General features: G+C 39.5%; 1 protein-coding gene across 2 annotated transcripts in view; it reads right to left on the bottom strand.

Moving 5' to 3' along the window:
- The window catches only part of MYO1E (myosin IE), a 141,771-nt gene extending 126,546 nt beyond the window's left edge, over positions 1-15,225 (bottom strand). For both annotated transcript variants that reach the window (XM_073303726.1, XM_073303728.1), the window contains exon 1: positions 14,875-15,225. In XM_073303726.1, the coding sequence (XP_073159827.1) occupies positions 14,875-14,877 (3 nt within the window). In that variant the 5' untranslated portion in view covers positions 14,878-15,225. The remainder of the gene's footprint in view (positions 1-14,874) is intronic.
- Between the last annotated feature and the right edge of the window lie 4,938 nt (positions 15,226-20,163).

The raw sequence follows: 20,163 nt of genomic DNA, 5'->3' as shown, positions 1-20,163 counted from the left end.
GGTGCCTAGGCACTTTTGAAAATCCCACTAGGCATCTATCTGTATCTTTAGGAGACTAAATATCTTTAAAGATCTGTCCCTCTGGAGCCCATCTGTAAAATGTGGGTAGTTACAATTTCCCCACCTTTACCTGTCTTGTCTATTGACAGTAAGTTCTCTGGGGTAGATACTGTCTCTTACTATATGTCTGTATAGTGTGTAGGACAATGGGGCCACAATCTTAGTTGTGGCTTACAGGTGCTACTGCAATACAAATAACAATGTAACTGAAAATAATTAAAACAAAATCAGTTTGGTTGTGACATTAAAAGCAAAAATATTTAGCATATACTGAAGCTTTGAAGAAACTGATCATTACTTGCATTCCACTATGCTAGTCTATCTATTCTTAGATTTTTGTCCAGTTTGGGCCTAGATTTTCCCAGCTATCATTTATCAGCCTACAAGGTGTCACGTTAACTTGATCGGCAAGTACCAAATTACCAGCCACAATTCAAAATTACATTTAATATTGCAGTCTGTCCCCCAAGGCCTACTGTTTAAACTTTTATCTTTTAAATTTCACAATTAACATTCATGAAACTATGTTTCCTTTGTAACAAGAAGTACATACTGCATTATGCGCTCACTGTCTCCACATTTCAATTTTTGAAAATTTGCTCTGCAGTCACCACAATAGAGCCCAATCCTGGAAACACTACAAGGCATAGAGTGAAGACTGTATTTTTATGATTAGAGTCAAGTAAATAGGCCTGTTCTAGGGACAAGATACTCAAAGCAATAAAAATTTATGGAGTACTGTTTTTATACCAGCATTTCTTACATTCCACAGAAATGTTATGGACAGTATAGAAGCCATTTATAATGAACGCAGATAGTGGAATTGTTTAACTATATTGCAATATGCAAAATTTCAATTCAGATTGCTGCAAACCTATACTTCAAAGGAAGTTTTCTCTAGGTGAAGACTGGGTCCATAACAAATTATTGGAGTGAAAGTATCCAAGCTGTAGCATTAAGAAAAAGGTCAACACATGAATAAGACTATGGAGCTCATACTAATACAGGGTCTCATTCATTTGTGGATTATTTTCTTGATGAGTAATTTGCACATATGTTGTCTTGCTAACTTTGCCCCCATCTCTAGTTTTTAAAAGTTTTCTGATTAACTTAAAAATTCTGATTCATGTTCAAATAGAAAGGAAGTTAATAAATAGCAAAACCAAGACATTTACCTGAAGAAACCATGCCTCATGCAATCTTCTGGGAAATAAACCCACAGGAAACATACAAATTGTGTGTAACTATTTTATAATTCAGGTCTCGAATGTGTAGTTGCCAGTATGCGGAAAATCAAGGGTTTAAAAGGCAAAGAAGGATAAGTCGTTTTGAAATTCTTTTTTGTATTTTTCCATAAATAATAATCAAGCTGACTATGCTATAATTAACAAAAATAAAGCTCTTATGATTTTGGAAGGGGATGTTTCTAGTAAAAGACATTTCTTTCCAAATGTTTTTCTATAAACCATTCTTACATACTTTTATTGCACAATTTTTTTCCCCTTTGGCAGATGTGCACTAAAAACAGACTTATTCCAGGGTGCAGGGTTTTTTTTTTTATTAAACATATGAAATCTATATTCCATTTATACAGTTTGAATCATTCTTCTCCATGGAAGACTAAAAGATATTCACATACTAATGTTGCCTTTAAGTTACACAAAATGGCTTTTGAGATTAGGTTTCTAGAAATGTACCTTATTTTTCATTTGGGTTCATATTGAAAGGATCACATGGCTTCTAGTTTATGGATGAAATGTCAAAATATTTTCCATCTCATCGTAAATCTACCATTTGATGGGCAGAAAGATAGCAGAGGGATTATTGTAGGTAATCAAATGTGTCCATGAGATACCAAAAGAACCATTATAGCTCAAAGATCCCAGAACTAATATAATCTTAATGTTGTGAAACATTCAGGAAGAATACAGAGCATGAAAATATTTTATAGGTCAATTTTTGCTATGGATTATTACAAAAAAATGGTGGTGGTAATTTCATACCAAAACATCTGTTAATTTTTTGAGTATACAAGTATGTACCCTATAAAATGAACAGGACTTGTAACCCAGCAAACTACTTTTATGTTATTTAAAATTTGTGAGCAATACTTATCTACATGAAGTTCAAATATTTTGTTAGCATAGTTATTCAGACCTCTGTTAGTACAGGGAGGGTTGAGAGTTCTTATATTAGTGTTAAGGTAAAAAACATTTAATTGTGAGGTACTGTCACTGCAAATATCAGAAGCCCTGATGCTTTCTATAAATTTGTTATCCAAAAAAAATAAATGAAATACTTAGCTGCTGCTTGGCATTGCAAAAAACAAATTATTGATAAAAAATAATCCTAATCTCTGTTTTTCTATATATCTGCTAATAGTAAAATGCAACTCAAAAAAGGCATGAGGTTAACATTAACTGCCAAAAAAATAAACAATAACGTTGCCAAACTGCATAGACTCTTCAGACTTATGACTAAAGTGGAATCTCAGAGTTCAAGCAGTTAACCTGTAAAGGTTGGCCCAAAGATCTGGCAGCACGTACTATTCGTTCATAATAAGAGACATTTGTAAGAGATTTAACTCTGAGTGTGAAGAACATGTGCCAAAATGGAGAGGCCATGCTTTGTTACTATCATAAATGAGGCTGTACAGTTCTGACATGAACAGGGCTTAGATACTTAAATTAACCACAAGGATGACAGTAGAAAACAATTTATAGATCTGAGCTCAGCTGACTAAGGTGATTCAGCGAGTGACTCTGAGCTGGCTACAAAAGCTGCCCTCACACTTCCTGTGTTGGAATGCATGCAGCTAACCATTATAAGGCTGTAAGTCCTACATACAGGATGCCAAAATATCTCATTTAGACTTCAGTCTGCTGAACTAAATATCAAAATAACTTCTGGAGACGCAGTTTTGCTTAAATCATCCCTTTCCAAATTTGCCAGTGAGAAACTAGGTTAAAATAACCACATTTACATGAGCCTACAGTGAGCTCTGTATAACATGCCAATTTTATGATGGTGTATTGTGATCTCTAGGGCCCCAATCCTGGGGTCTGGCTGAACTCCATTCAGCATGGAGCCTTAATGGAGTGGGGAAATGGTGGCAATCCCGTGAGCTGCCAAGTGCCACACCTGATCCTGGTGCAAATTATAGCAGCTGTGGTGCTGCTCTAACTTGCACCTGCTTCTAACAGCACCAATAGAAGCCAGTGTTATGCACTGGTACACTTTAGAATTCACACTCCTCTAGTGTACACTGCTGCACTGTGCAGACAAGCCTTTAGTTAATATATAGCCAGATCTGGCTCATGCTATGGCCCCTTTGCACCACTCTGGAAGATTTACATTCAGCTAGTACACTTTAAGGAAGAGAGGGATTTATAAATTTACCATGCAATTTTTTGGTTTATGCACTTTCCAACAAGTAGTATCATTACTTTTAGAATGGTGCTCCCATCTGGACGGTTGCCCTTGTTAGCCTATGTTCTTTTTGCTACTAACCTCAGTTCCATTCCCAGCTCTGCCACTTGCTTTGTGACCTCAGGCAAATCACTTAACCTCTCTGTGCCTCAAAATTCCCTAATCTGTGAAAAGGGGGTAATGATACATACCCACCTTTGTAAAATATTGAGATCTTCAGATGACAAGAGCTAAATTATCATTACAACTATTCCAATGTAAATCCAGACTAACTCTACAGATGACAATGATTTATCTGGACTTTGCAGAGAACTGAGACACATTTCTCACATTATTTCAACAATTTTTAAAAAGGGTCAGAATTAAACATAATTTTTGCTTACCAGATTTTCCATTCGCCCATATTAGTATGGAGGCTTCACTATATTACAGGTAGGACTGACAGCACCATTTATTAATAAAGTTATCGGACAGCCTTGTCTATTAGAAGTTCTAATATTCCCAGGCTTTGGAGCAGGGAGTTGAAATGTGGTAGGGAGGCAGCCTTTGTGCCAGAGATGTGCCTTTTGCCATCCCTGTGAAAATCCAAACAATAAAAAATTAGCAAATGCCAGAATTAAGATTGTCTGTGCAATCTTAATACAACTCCCTTGGGAATATGCATTAAGATACAGTCTTTAATTACTTAATCACATCCTTTTTTCCACATGACCCCGCCTCATTCAGTTCACCGGATGGACCTGGGGTTGGGGGATTAATCAGAATTATGCAGTGACAGCAACTGTTGTCTATAGAATCCCTGCCTCATTTGGTGCATACAGTATAAACTGTGTAGTGAATGAGACAGGGAATTGCATGTAGAGAAAGGATGGTCCTTTGGTTAAGGCAGTGGAATGTTGCACTAGAGAACTGGATTATTTCTATCCCAGAGTTCCTATTTGATACAAGGCAAGTCACTTAAACCAAACTTTTCATGCTGGTCACTAACTGAGTTTTCCTCATTTTCTGAGTGGTTGACTTGAGATCCTGGGATCCGATTTCCAGAAGTGCTGTTCCCTCTGTGTCTTGGTTCCCCATCAATAAAATGGGGGTAATACCATCCTTTCATCTCACAAGGTGTTATAAAAATAAATTCATTAATATTTGTGAAGCATTCAGATACTATAGCGATAAGCACCACAGAAAAGCCCATACAGAAATTAATAATTCTGTCTTTAGAGCAGGGGTTGACTCATGTGCAGTAAATAAGGCATGGGACCACACACTGAACAAAGTTGAATAGCTTCCTACTAAGTAATTACCATCAATTCTGGTCTTGTGGAAAAAGAATATGTGATCATGTAATCAAAGGCTATCATAATGCATATGCACAAGAGAGCTGAATTAAGTTTGCAGAGACAACCTTAATTCTGTCTTTTCCTTACTTCTGAATGCTTAACTCTGCAACCTTAATGTTCTTTTAACATAGCTTTCACGTGTAATTTGTTCTGTACAATACTTAGATGGCATTTTTTTCCTGTAATGCAGAATTGGTCTAGGAACCTGGCACCACAGATGTGTAGCTGATATTACAAGCCTACAGTATGAGAACATCATTGTAAATAAGGGGAGACTTTCAAAGGCACAAAGGACAGTTGCATACCCAAAGCCCAGAGGACTTCAATGGGAGTTAGATGTTCTCATTTTTTCTTCTGAAAGTCTCCCCCTAAAAGCTTTAAAATCCCAAGAAAAAGTTATTAATTTAGGCTCTATTTAGGTTAAATCATTTTAAAAAAAGAGAGTACCTTAATAGGATTTTTCTCTAAAAGATTATTTAGTTCTGTATATTTGGAAAGCCTCAGCTCCAATAACCACACTCTGTATAATGCATTTCAAAATGAGACTTTAATTGGCTATTCCAATGGGCTGAAATGGTTCCATTTGGAAAGTTAGCTATAAGGTAAGATAACATTCTGCCAAAGCCGTAGCCTGTTGATTTGTCTGTGTTTGTAGAGGATCTGGAGTATTTTCCAAATACCTATTTCTGTAAAGTAAACATTCTCTCTCCACAATTCTAAGAATTACTACTTTGGTCTTCTTTCCCTATGGCTTCAGACTGACTTAAAGCCACACGTATCACTTAAGTACCAGTGTGGCAACAACCAGAATGCAAGGTGAGAGGTAAAAACAATGAAGCCACATCGTATGGCTAAATAGGCTGACACAGTGGACCGGATCATAGGCTGACGTAAATCAGTATAGTTCCATTTAAGTCACCACTACTGGGTTCAACAGAGCTATACTGATTGACACCAGCTGAAAATCCATCCAAGTAAGGATATTTCCATTTAAATTCAGTAAGGTCATCCCTAAGTTATCCACGGTCATATGCAAAGCAAGATGTGAAAGCCAGAAACCCTTCCTCCCTGATGAGAGAAGATGAAGAAAACTCCATGAAGTGAACATAACTGTTTCCAGCAGACTTCCCCCCCATCCTGTAGGTTTTTCTGCCAGATGCAATGATTGGGATTATAATTAGGGTTAGCTGATGCAAAAAAAAAACAAAACAAAAAACATTGTTGCTGCACAGGATTAACCTTGTAAATTTAAAAATATACTTACTTACATATTCCCTACATATACACAGCAGTGTCACATCCATATTTTACTACATGACAATTTGCTACAATTTTGAAGATTAAGGAAATCTATTCACAATTCTTACACAAAAGTTGACTTGGAAGGATTGCATTTTTACTGGTAAATGACGATAAATGTCAATTTCACCATACACCCACAAACCAAGGAAAACTATTTCCATAGATAATAAAAATTTACAGATAGGAAAGTGAGAAAAAACGCTGCTACAGAACTTACTAGAGTTTGATTTAAGGATATTTACTTTGTATATTTTGACATGTTAGGTCGACTCTTTGCATTTTAATGGTTGTAAAGCTTTAACTCTTTGAATCTCAATGTCCACTCATTAAATAATTAGTCTGAAACCTCCCCCATAATTTTCCAAAACTGTAAAAATTTAAATCAATAAAAATCTTTGTAAAAGCTTAAAAATCAATATTATTTGTCAAAGTTTTATAGATATATAAAAATCAAATACTGCCAACCCTATATACGTGGTTTTTTGTTAAAGTTGGGGATAGAAAATACCAGAGTACAACACTGGCCTTTAATATCATTTTTATAGTCTGTTTTTCAATACGATTTTTATTTCTAGGGAAAATAGTTGAAATTATATTTCTGCAAGAAAATACATTGATTTTCATTGTAACTTGTTTTACTAAAACTTCTGTTAAGAGCTGGGCAACAAATTATTTTCTTTGGGGATATTGCTAGTTATATGGGAGCAGATGATGATCTTGCCTTGACATTTTACCATACAACCTTTTTGCTTCAGGGCAGCTTATTTAAATCAGATTTTCTGCATAACCAATGGTATAACACTGCTGCAAATTATCCCTTGACTTAATTAATCTCAAGAGAAAGCTACCTGTGGAATGAATGACCGCAAACAATTCATTGACAACATTTTCACTTTACTGCCTTCTGCATCAGTAAAAAATTTAATATTTAGCAGACTAGACATATGAAAAACAAACCAAAAACCGGAGGGCAGAGACCCCTGTACAAAAAGTGTGTGCAAAACTAAGTACACACACAACGGATGCATGACATGTCCAAATTGCATGTGCAATTCCTGATTTGTAGGTACAGTTGTGGCAATTGTGAATGCAAATGTAACCGCAACATTCTGTGTGCATTGTTTGGACTTAAAAAGTGAGCCTCTACTTTTAAAAGAAAAATTGACGCATAACATACAATGTATCTATAAAATCACTTTTAAAAAAGGCTGAAATCACTGCTCTAGAAAGAGATAAAGAAAAATTATACAAGGGGGAAAGTACAACCTGTACCAAAAGAAAATAAACCCAAACAAAACCCACACATGCATTACAAATCATTAGTTTTGCTGTTGAATAACTACTGTACTTTAGTCTTATATATCAGCCAGACATGAACACCATGTAGCTAGGAAATTTTTCCATGCATGCACCTCTAGACACAGAGTTCACATAATGCAAAGCACATGCTGTTATTCTGCTCTACTATTCCACATTTGGCAGAGGACAGGGTTATGGCTAATGCTACTGTCTACAGTCAGAAAAGCACCCTTCAAGTACAAAAGCATAAAATATTTTGCTTGTAAATTTCTTATAGGAAAGGGAGAAAGGTATAGTACAAGGTCACAATTTGCTTCATACATTAGCTATTTTAGGGCCCACTCCTGCAAAGTACTGGGCACCTTCAAAGGATCATTGAGATGTTTTCACACTCATTGATTTCCATGGGGGCTGAAGGCACTCAACACCATTCAGGACATTCTCAGCACCTTTCAGGATTGGGCCCCGCGTATTTAGCTCTATTGCCACTAAATATAGTTCAATCTTTGTACAGAAAAAGCGTTTATTATTTCTTCCTTTTTTAAAATCCAAACCAGTCCACCCACATCTATGTTAAGAAGGGAGAGAAAAAGAGGAAAGGAGGATGACAGCAGTGCCAAGAGGAGAGGCAAATTCTGACACCTACAGTAGGACAAAACGATTAGCACTGCAATGTTGGTTTCAGAATGGCAGTATATAAACACATGTTTTCATTTGACTTGAGCAAACTTGATTTTGTCTGGTTCCAGGATTTGTAAATGATTCTAGATAAAAAGCAACATATTATTTATCCCGTCTATTTTCTTTGGGAAAACCTCACACACAAACACACCAGGTAACAAAAAAGAGTGATACACAATTATTTCTGCTGAAATAATCTACAGTAGAAACTGCCAGAGGAGGCAAAGGAAATCTTTGTTGGGGTCTTTGGGTTTGTATTTTTTAGAAATATAGAAACATTTTTTATTTTAGTTAAAATTGCATTACATCTGCCTGTGAATGTCAAATATGTTACTCTCAGATTATATAGAGCCAAATCCAGTTTACCATACTCATGGGAGCAATCTTAATTTTAAAGCAGGTTAAGATTATGGCACTACTGCAAGTGAGGGCTGAAAGACAGCACATTATTAATTCAAAAAGATTTTTCTTTTTCCAGCACATAAGTCAACAGGCTCTGTATTTGGACCCCAAAACTGGCCAGGCTATGGAAGTCTCTGCATTGTGATAATGCAGGCCAGTTTTGTTGCACCATGCAGACCAGGTCTAGACGTTTTATTGCAAACAAATACCTCAGCCCAGTTTTGTTAAGAACTTTGCTGGGCCACTTTAAACTTTTGTGATGAAGCCATGCAGACTACACAGTTGCAGATGAATTTCCTGAGGTTTCACTTCATTTTTTAATGAAAAATTTAAAATGGAAAGTTGGCAAAACGAATCTATGGAATTGAGTCAGAAGAGTAGAGTCAATGGATCTTGCCTGTGAGTAAGAACCATTCACATGAATAAGGTTTTGCAAGACTGGGTCTCTCCCACTGAATGAACTACTAACAATTTCTGTAGCCTTTACTTCACAAAAAGAAAGGATAGCAAAGAAAATTAATGAACTCTTATTGCTGTTTGAGCTGTTTTAAATACAGTATACCCTAACTTGATAAACTGATCTGGGCAAGAAATATCTGCAATAAACATCCCAATACAATTTTGTCTTGAATTCAGACTTGAAACATCTCATTTATCATCAGTTTCTTGGAATGTTTCATAACATTACATAGGGAAAGAGCAGCAGGACTGATTTTAACACTAAATAAAACAACTTCAAGATCCTTAAAAGGTGCTGAGTACTTCAGGAGAGGTACGGAGGTATCTCCGCTGTAATTGAAATCTCAGCACCTTACACAGTCAGGCCCTGTGCATTCTGGGGGAGTTTCATTATAAAGAAGGATGCACAGTAAGCAAGATTATAAATAAAAAAACAACCTCACAAATCTCCATCATCTTCTCATTTATAAATATCACAATAGCAAAATAAATAAAGTTATGAAAACCAATAGGAATTTAATGTAGTGCCTGGGGAATCTGATTTAAGTTTCAGCACATTGTTAGTTAATTTTTAATTAACACTTTTAAGTAGCCGTTATAAATGTAGACTAGCCAACAAGTTTTCTAAGAAGTAAAATAATTCCTATGTGGATTATCTATAGACAAATTGGCTAGCAAAGAAATTGTGAGGGGGGAGGGAGCAGGGAAAATCCCTCTTTGGGGTTTCAGGAAGACAGTGCTAAAACTTTTAAAGTATGGCTTTGATCTGAATGTAGACAATCTTAAAACTATGGCTCCTCATAGTTGGGAGCTCAGACTGATTTTACTGAAGGAAAAAAAATGAATATCTGACAAAACAGACTTTCTTGCAATGCTATTTGGAAATAAATTTTTTAAAGTCATGCTCCACTGATGTAGTAATTTCAAAAACTACTTCATTAAATTAATAAATCACATGCTATTTAGACTACAACAATTTCAAATGTATCTATAGGGGAAGACATTTTTTGTTAGATTTTTTTGGGTGGGAGAAAAAAGGAATAAATAAGAGGCCATATTGGTTCTTTACACTTCTCTCAAACAAAGATTCAGCTTTCCAGTGGTTCAACAGCAAAATATGGGAAAAGAAATTCAGGGTCACCAATTTCCATTGACACTCCTAGCACTATCATTTCTGGTTCTAAATAAAAATAAAAAAAGTCCTACAATAAACAAATTTTATAAGGTACAAAAATGCATTTGAATGCAGTTGAAAATAACATCCACTGATGTATGGTAAATATTGTAGCCTCACCAAGAGATTTAACCAAAGCCCATTGAAGTTAATGGGAAAACTCTCATTGATTCAGGGGGCTCTGAAACGGGCCCCAAAAACATTAGAGCAAAATCAAAGTAAAAACAATCGTGTCATCTGACCCAGACCTTCCACATATTGTGAGGATGAAAATTCTCCTCCCAGAAAAGGAGATGCAGACAAGAATCTCCTCCATCTACATATGGAGATATGGTGATCTCTTTAAGGACATGCACAGGACTGAGATCTTGTTCTTTATCACAAAATATTTAAATTTAATTAAGATAACATATATATGCCCAATGTGTTCCATACATATATACAATTGCACGAATAAAAGCAGGTATTAAATGTATGACGAAAAATGTATTGCCGTGGTCTAAATATGGTACTTTATGTAAAAATGCCATTCCTTACTATTAAATTAACTCTATATAACAAACCCTTACTCCTCTCCCCTCCCCCCCCTAAAAATAGTAATAAATTCAAGACAGAGAAGGGGGAGAAATCCATATAAGATCTGGAAACAAATGGAGCTAGGCATATTTAATATTATATAAATTACATGTTGGATGCATAGTCTAAATTATTGGCATAGTGGCCATTACACAGGAAATAAGTCTTTTCACACTAGGACTGGCTGGCTGTATGTAAACAAATAGAATGTTAAAGCAACAATATACAGGAAATGATATATGCCATCCATTCTTTGCAGGTAACCAATGGAGTTTGTAACAAAGTGTAGAAATGACAATACGTTAGAAGTATTGATCAGTTTTTAGTGGCTACAGGGTTCTCCAGTAAAGTTTCTCAATTTTCCACTGGAGAGCATTCAAAAACTATTTTATTTAGGTTTACTACCAACAGTAAGTTCATCCTTTATCATGACAAATTTACCAGGATGTAATATATTAAAAGTAATACAGGTTAAATTTGCTTTGCTACATGGTTCATGTAACAGACTCTTTCAAAAAGACAGACCCTCTAACTGAAATAAGCATTCATTAGAACTTTAATCTGTAAGAGAATTTGTTTGAAATATTGAATATGGTTAGCTGCTGAAATATTTAATTTTTCAATTTCTAAAACATTTAATCTTTATGACACCCTTTCTGTGTTACGTGTCAAAGCTCTGTCATCAAAATTAATAAGGCATCTAAAACATTCAGGAAAGGTAACTCACAAAGAAAGAATTAATAACTAAAATGAAAGGTATGGTAATGATAACAGATTCTTTATGAAAGTAGCAGAATATTCATAGAGTCAAAAATCAGTATTCCGATGAAAAGTCCTTTCACAATTTTTTATGAAAATGTGTCTCCAATCATTATGAAATTGTGATTTTTAGAACATACTTACTCAAGTTAATCAATACTATGTGAACTGCAGGTGCCTATTGGAAGCTGAATGACAGATTCAATTCAGTGCTATAGTAAAGCCTTGCATTAGTTATCTCTGCTGATTGCTAGCCTAATATCTTCTTAAAAAGACCTCTCATGCATCTTGTATAAAACAGAGGCTTAGAAACTGAATCAAAGTGGATGTCCTTTAAAATGTGTTGCAAGCTAACAGCCCAATCTTATGTTCCTTGCACACTCAAACTTTCCACAGAAATTTTCAGAAGTTTTGATTATTATGGTCTCAGACCTCGCACAAACTAAGAAACTAAAAAGTCAGAACAAGTTTCAGAGTGAATCCTTGGAAAATAAAAACACTTTGGAATTCCTAAGTCAAGGGTTTTTGCCCACTACATTTCAGAAATAAGTTTTTTGCCAAACCACCTAAATGTTTCAGATTCAGGGGTTACAGGATTTGGCCCATTCTCCCAGGACATATAATTCTTTTTCACTTCCTATCCTAAACTAATGAGTAACGTTACAGCATTCCACTCCACAGGTAGCTGAAATAATTATCTGGAATACTTTGGCATCAAAGATGATGTATGAACACAAGCTATTGCTATTCAGCAGGAGACTTCTTTGTAATTAATGCCTACCATTCAACACTGTTAGTAGAGCCAAAATTTTAGCAGAAGAACCCTTAGTTTTTTCAGTTAATCCAACTCAGATGGTTTAGTGATGGTGCATCTCCGTATTCATAGTGGACATTCAGCAGAGCCAGCTGTTTCAAAGTTCCTAGCTAAGAATCTTGGCCTTAACAATCACATCTGCTGCACATACATAGTCTTTTGGCTGCCTATCACTATGTCCATCTGCTCACAAGTTGGCCCAAACACTTGCTCTAAGACATGGGTGCTAGTCAATGATGGGTTTAGAGATGTAGCCTGAAGAACACTGCAAAGTACCATCTATTCTGTGACATCATACCATGTTGCTATATTCCAAAAGCATCTTTGCCCTTCATCATACTGATATACAGTAAATAAAATAAATCCAAAATGGAGAATAGACAGGCACAATGTTAAGCAATTCTGACTGCCACGAAGATTATAGTGCAACAGACATGTGAAACTCATGGGGACAAAGTAGGATATATATATAACAGGAAAGAACCATCCTCAGATATACTCTTTATGGGACAAATCACATGTTTAAAATTATACATGCCCTTAAGTTCTATATTGCATCAGCACCATGTTCAGCACCTTGCATAATAGAATCTTAGCTCAGATGCAATCCAATCTTTCTTCAGTATGACTAATTCAGACTATAAAATTCTTGTGGCAGGAACAGTGTCATCATCTTCTGTATAGCTGTGTGCACAATGACAGAGCTATAATAATAGCAGTGGTAGTTTAGGGAGATGTGACTAACTGTTCCATTCTGCTTGAGAAGATTGTTTGGAAGGCCCAGCTCTGTGACAGCAATTCCATGTGACTTGGGATCTTCATAAAAGAAACACTGAAAGTGCTAATTGCTAAATGTAAGTTTCTTAACAAACAGAGTCTATGGCCCAGGGTTGTCATAAAATATCTATGCCTGTCCTGGAGTTGTGTTCCCACACTTGTTACAAAGTAGAAAATTACATAATTGTTGTGAACATCAAAACTAAATCTAATGTTCTCCCTAGAAACCACAGCGGAATTCACAACTTTTATTATTTACCAGAAATGTACTGGGCGATATTTACCTCTGGGTTCAAAGGAATAACACTAAGAATGAATTTGGCCCATTGTGTTTCTAACTTTGACTGGTCCTTTACATATCTTTAAATTCAAGCAAAAGATAATGTAATATAGGGTGACCAGACAGCATGTGTGAAAAATCAGGACAGGGTGTGGGAGGTAATTGGTGCCTATATAAGAACAAGCCCCAAATATTGGGACTGGCCCTATAAAACCAGGACATATGGTCACCCTAGGATAATACTATATCACTATGTCAGAGTATGCACCTATAGCTCCCAGATTAATATTTACAGTAGAGGTTGTTGGAAAATTATTTTTTCAATAGAAAGTTTAAACTTTTCATCAAAAAGTAAAAACAAAAACACAAGAACATCAGGAAAATGGTTGAAAAAAACAAACAAAAAAAATTCAATTTTGGGGTTTTCAGGTTTTTGCCGGGGGTGGGGGCGCGAATCAAAACTAGGTACCTCCCATGAAAAAATTAATTTGGCTGAAATTGGGAAACACCCAGATTTTTTAATAGATTTTTTTCTACATTTTCAACCAGCCATAGTTCACAGCAAATGAGTGAGACTTTTTTTGTGTGGCCCTTCTTACTTTTTTCCAAACCCCGTGGTTATAGCCATTATACACATACTGTACTAACAGGTGTTAAAACACCATTGGGCAGTCCGGTGTAAGGAGAAGAGCATACAACAGGTACTTCTCTCACACACCAGGAAGAACAGGAGAAAAAACGTTTTAATTCCCCCCTGTACCAACCATGTTTCTGCCGCTCTCAGTTCCGCCTGATACAAACTGGGCAGCTAGGCTCACCTTGCTAGGGCAGCCAGTGCTAAACGGGAGCATTTATTTGGGCGAGGGAGCCTAAAGCGAGGTCTCTGTCGGTTCCCCGGACCCCGCCAGCTCTCCCTACCCCAGGTCGGCTCGGGAGGCTGCGTCTCCCTGACGCGGTGAACACGGCTCTCCCCAGGCGATCTGCCCACATAAGGCGCTGCCTGTCCTTGCCGCCTTAGCGCTGGCACCTGGCAAACCAGAGTCCCGCTTTCGGGGCAGCCAGCAACCGGCTGCTTGGCAAGAGCTACTCTCCATCCTCGCCGCGAAGTGCCACCCGCAGCAGGACGGAGGCGGCTGGCTCGGGTCCCGCGGGGGACGGTACCTGCTGTTCCTGGGACAAGAAACAGGCCTGGCAGTAACTTTCGGCTCCCGAGAGCTGGACGGGGGCGCCAGGCACACGATGAAGGAGGGCCCTGGGGCTGGGGTGGGCTGTGTGCCCGGGGGGCGAGCCCTGAAAGCCCGCTCAGCACACACCGACAGGGCGGGCACGGTAACCGCAGCACCACGCCGGGTCCCCGGCACTGGGCAATCAGCCTGGGACAGTCCCCCCTCCACCCTTCCCACGGTGCCCCCTACGGGCAGGGCACCGGGGGATCTGTCTGTCCCCCCAGTCCCTCCACCCAGCCCTCCCGCGGGCTGAGCCACTCGCCCGGTCCGGTCTCCGCCTGCCAGCCCGGCTCGCTCACCATCTCGCTGCGCTGCCGCGGTGGCTGCCCCGTCTGCCGCTGCTGCTCCGCACAGGCTGCCCGTGGATCCGGGAGGCGGGGACGGGCTGGTTTCCTCCCCCTCGGTTAGCGTCCAGCGTCCACCCAAGCTCAGCGGCGCAGAGGGGAGGCCAGCGCGGACCCCATGCGGGTGGACGGGCGCCAGCAGCCTCACAGGCTGGAGGCTCCTCTCATGCTCTGACGGGCACTCGGCTCCTCAGCGGCGTGTGTGCCGTGCCCGGCCCGGGAGTGGGAGCGAGAGCCGCGCTCCGCCTGTGCAGCCGCTGCCCCAGAGTCCAGCCCCAGCCGCTCTGTCCATAAATGGAGAATTCAGCTCGGACCTAGCCAATCACGGTTTGTTTTTATAGCGTCATTCCTGAGGGAGATCCTAGCAGCTGGCCGCGTGGAGCTGCTGCCGCTGGAACAGCCACAAGGGCCTCTGGATTTTGTAGTCTTTGTCTGCCCCCTGCAACTTCTTGAGTTTGTTTTTTGTTCCTGGGCGTGCCCTTGGCAGTGTCCCAGTGCTCCTGTCCAGAACACGCCACAGCCAGCCAGAGCACTTGCTCAAGAGCAGCCATGACCAACAGCTAGGCCTGGTCTACACTAGAGGCTTTGGCACCAGAGCTATCCCAGCAGAGCTCCCTAGTGTAGATGCAGCAGGATATGCTGACAGGAGTTCTTCCGCTGGCATAGCTACCCTACCTCCCCGAAAGCACTCCTTTTGCCCTCTGCACTGCAGTTTTCCTGGCACAGTTATGTTGGCTAGGGGTGTATGTGATTTTTTTCACACCCCTTGCTGATGTAGTTATCCTGACAAAACTTTATAGTGTAGGCATGGTTACACACAAGCATATTCCTCTTCCTGTATGGGCTTGTCTACACTGTCAAGTTTTGTTGACAAAACTTATGTAGACACCCAAAAGTTGACCAAACAAAAATCACCAAAGGGTGTTCACACTTGCTCCCTTTGGCGACAGATCATGTCCACATTGGAGCCACCATCATCGACAAGGTGAGCAATGCACCATGGGTATGTATCCCACCGTGCAGTGTTGAGGCTGATCGCTGCACATCTTGGGATTCTCTCTGAGTTCTCCCACAGCCCCCTCAGCTGCAGAGAGCAGCATCATGAGCAGCTCTGTGAACTCTTGGTGCTGATGAAGAGCAAAGCAGCACAGCAATCTGTCTCCCTGCCTGCTGCTGTGTTCCTAGTGCAGGGCAGAACAAGAGCATGCCAATGATTCGCTCTTTGTTCCTCAAAGTGAGCAGCACACAGATACTTCCCAGAGCTTTGAAAAGGGAGGGGCCCATGCCTGCAGGGCAGCAGAGATAAAAAAAAAAGCTGAGCAATCAGGGCAGGCATTGTGGGATACTGGCGGAAGCCAGTTCTGTCGACAAAACTATCAGCAGTGTCTACACTCGCTCTTTGTTGACAATAAAGGGAGGGGAAAAGACAAAAGTCTCTGGTAGGGGTGGAAGTTTTTTGTCACCAAAACTGGGCATTTTTCGCAACAAAAGTCTGATTGTAGTGTGTATGCTCTTGCTGTTTTGTCACCCTATAAAAATAGCTAAATCGATATTGTAGTGGGGTGGGCATCCACTTGGACCCAGAGGGGTTTAAGATAGCCCTGGGGGAGGGCTGGAGTAGAGGAAGGTAGCCGGGCTGATTGGGGAAGCAGCCTCAGCTGGGGGCCACACCCCAATCAGGGCCCAACTGGCTCTATAAAGGCTGTGAGCCAGAAGCTTAGACTAGCTTCTGAGAGGGAGGGACCTGGTTGTAGGGATCTAAGCAGAGTACCTAGATTGGAGCAGGGCTGGGGAAGGGCCTGGGGAGCCCCAGCCAGGAAAGCCCCAGGCTGTGGCCTAGCATTAAGCCCAACCGGTACTGGGGTTGCAGGGGACAGCCCACGGTTAGACCGAGGCAGCAGGTCCAAACCCAGCCTTGCCTGTGATGAGTGGCTCATACTGCAGTCTGCCCCAGGGTGTGGGGACTAGCTGGTGACTGGCAGGAGCCTATGACTGAGGTGAGGCAGGGATAGTGGGTGGGGGGTTTCCATGGGAGGGGGAGACCCAGAACTGTGGGGTACTGTCAGGGGGCAGAACCCAGTGAAAGGGGCACTGGGGGGGGGAGGGACATGGGAGCCAGCCTCAAGGTGAGACACTGTCCTGAAGAGGGTGCTCTGGAGGCTGGTTGGCTAATTCCCAGAGATGACCAGCAGGGGGTGCTGCTGGTGAGTCTGTGCCTGGTTACAAATATAAAAAACCTTTATACTGCTAAGGAAGAGGACAAAGCATCTTTATACCAGTACCCATGTTAGGTGTCCATGCCAGTTAGGTTGTCCTAATTTAAGAATAATTCAGTAATTTTCTAGGTATTCAAGTCCTAAGAAGACCGTCTCTGTCCCCAAAAGTTTAAGATCTAGGGCTGTGATCTTGAAAGTACTTCTGAATGTGATTTAAGCTTAGGAGTAATTACATTGGCTTCAGTGGGATCCTGACTGGGGCATATAGGCACCATCAGAATGTAATATAGAAAACAAAAATAAATAAAATCTTACAATTAAATAATGATTGTGTGCCTTCCAAACAATTTTTAAAAACCATTGCCCATAGCTGCTATTTGTTAACTACTGCATATTATTTTTTCTCTTTTTTCAATTAATCACTGAATGTGGAAACAGGCAGTGGTTAATTTTATTTTTTTTAAAAAAGCTCCAAGCAGACAATATTTTAGAGATTAGCCATAAGTGGAATCTTTTTATCCAACAGGCCTTCCTGAAACTTTGGTGGTCTGGATAAAATAGAACAGAGGTCTGAACCACTCCTGGGATGTGTTCTGATTCTGTAATTGGACTTGTGTGGGTAGATGAAAGTCAATGGAGCTCCCTAGAGGTAAACAGGTCTGTCTTCATGGCTCTGAGGACAGAATTGGGATGCTGGTTTGCAAAGTGGATCTGAGCCACTCCTGCTTTGGTTCTCAAACTGGATCTGAAGAACCAGCCCTGATTTGATTTGCAAACATAAAACCTGATTGATGAGGTATTGCAATATCCAGACCACCCTGGTTTGTTCATTATAGAAAAGGAACAAAAACAATTTATCTGGCCTTCCGTTTAGTCCCACAAACTTTAGTGGTTTGCATAAAATAGAACAGCTCCCTTGGATCTGAGCCATGCTTGGTTTTGGTTTTGAAAAATCAAAACATCGCCTCCTCAGCTCAACTCTGCTTACATTACTGACAAAAAGGAGTACTTGTGGCACCTTAGCGACTAGCAAATTTATTTGAGCATAAGCTTTCGTGAGCTTGCTGAGGCTCACAAAAGCTTATGCTCAAATAAATTTTAGTCTTTCTTTTTGCAGATACAGACTGACTAATGGCTGCTACTCTGATTAAAACTTATGATTTGCATTGGAGGCCTGGGCGTTATTTGACAGTGATTTTGGGGGAAAAACAGTTTAATTGAAAAAAGTTGGATAGCAAATATAACCACAGACTGCTATTAACACAAACGTATCTAACAGTGCTAAAAGTGAGCTGGAGTTTGTAAGAGCTGAGCTTCAGGCTTTATTCTCCAGCAGAAGGTGAGTAGCAGTAGTTCTATTGTAACTGGAAAAAAGTTTGCTCAGTGTATCACTTGAGCTTGGAGAAGTTATGTAAACCTTGAAAGATAGAAAAAAGAGAAATCAATCCAGAGAGGGAACCTGTTATGGATGTATTATACTCATGAATGTAAGCAATAAAATATATTGGTAATCTATCTAGGTTTTATATGTACATGTTTCTATATCTACTTTGTACTTGGCGTTTGTGTTAATATTAAAGGTTATTTCCTTAAAATCTTAATATAAATTACATAAATAAAGAAGAAACTGCGTTGGGGAGGAGAATAAGGAAAACCCTGTTCCTGTTGGACACTTCATTTGAGAGACTGCTGGGACCTGTTGTGCTCAGTTCTGTTTTCAGTACTTTTAGGCTCCATTTACACTAGAAATCTGACCCACTGCTGACAGTAGTTGGCAGGAATAGGCTCACCTGAAATTATGTTGAAAATGGTTTAATTGCTAGAGCCAGACTCTCCCCTTTGTGTAATGTATAGTGGAGAAAGGCACAAGTTCCCCCTGAACTTGAGGAAACACAAACTTCTCCTTCCATGCAGACTGCCTATGCACCAAGGAGCTCAGGTACAATCCTTTCCTGTACACCTCCCTTACGCTAGATAGCCCAAACTACCATCAGTGTTGATGGGACCTAACTGTTTTCAACACCATTACAAAACTGAATTGACAGTCTGGAACTGTTTGTTTATGATGGTCAAAGACATGAAGAAACTTCCATATAGGGGTGAGTGAAAAGATTAGGGCTACTTAGTTTAGAGAAGATATGAGATATCTTAATAAAAAAAAAACTAGGATAGAGAGAAAGTAAGTCATATGCTCCTGTTTACCATTTCTCATAATACAAGACATAGCGTCATTCAATTAAACAACAAATTTAAAACTGATAAAATAAATTGTTTTATGCAGTACATAATTAACCTGCCACAAGATATCAAGGAGGCTATGTGCTTAATAGGATTCCAAGTGACTAGACTTTTACATTATGATTAAGAACATCCACAGCTTTATACACCCTCATGCTTCCAGGCCTAAACTGACCACAAATTGATATAAATTAGGAAGAAACTTCCCCTATGAGTAGGTAATTAAATACTTGCTTCTTGTGTGATGGGGTTTTGTTTTTTACCTTCTGAATCATCTAGTACTGGCTGTTGGAAACAAAGTATCAGGCTATGTATACCACTGGTCTTGACCCATTTTTCTTGGTAGTTGGGGAGTATACAATATTAAAATGTATATTGACCTAATAAAATATTATTGCCTTGACTCTAATGTGGCTGCTACACACCTGTCCTAATTAAGGGCCTCCAGGCTTCTAGGAATTACATAATACACCCAAAGACCATCCCAATTCCAATTTTCTTACAATATTCTAAAAATTAAACTCAGAGACCAAGGGAAACTGAGAGGTGTAGGATTTCTGGTGCTGGATTTCTGATTTCTAGTTTAATTCCAGGCACATGGTAAAGATCACTAATCTGTGCTGTGGACTAACTCATTTTCATTTATAAGACCGATTTGACAGCCATCGGAAACTGACCATTGCTTATTACACTAATTAGAATAATCTTCCTGTGACTTGTGCTCCACCTGTCTGGTTCCTTGTTGTATCCATCTCTTGTCTCTCATCATACTCTGATGCCCTGATCCTGC

Source organism: Lepidochelys kempii, chromosome 10, assembly GCF_965140265.1.
Source record: "Lepidochelys kempii isolate rLepKem1 chromosome 10, rLepKem1.hap2, whole genome shotgun sequence".
Taxonomy (NCBI): Eukaryota; Metazoa; Chordata; order Testudines; family Cheloniidae; genus Lepidochelys; species Lepidochelys kempii.
The sequence above is the reverse complement of the archived record's forward strand: the minus strand, read 5'-3'. Positions and strand labels throughout refer to the sequence as shown.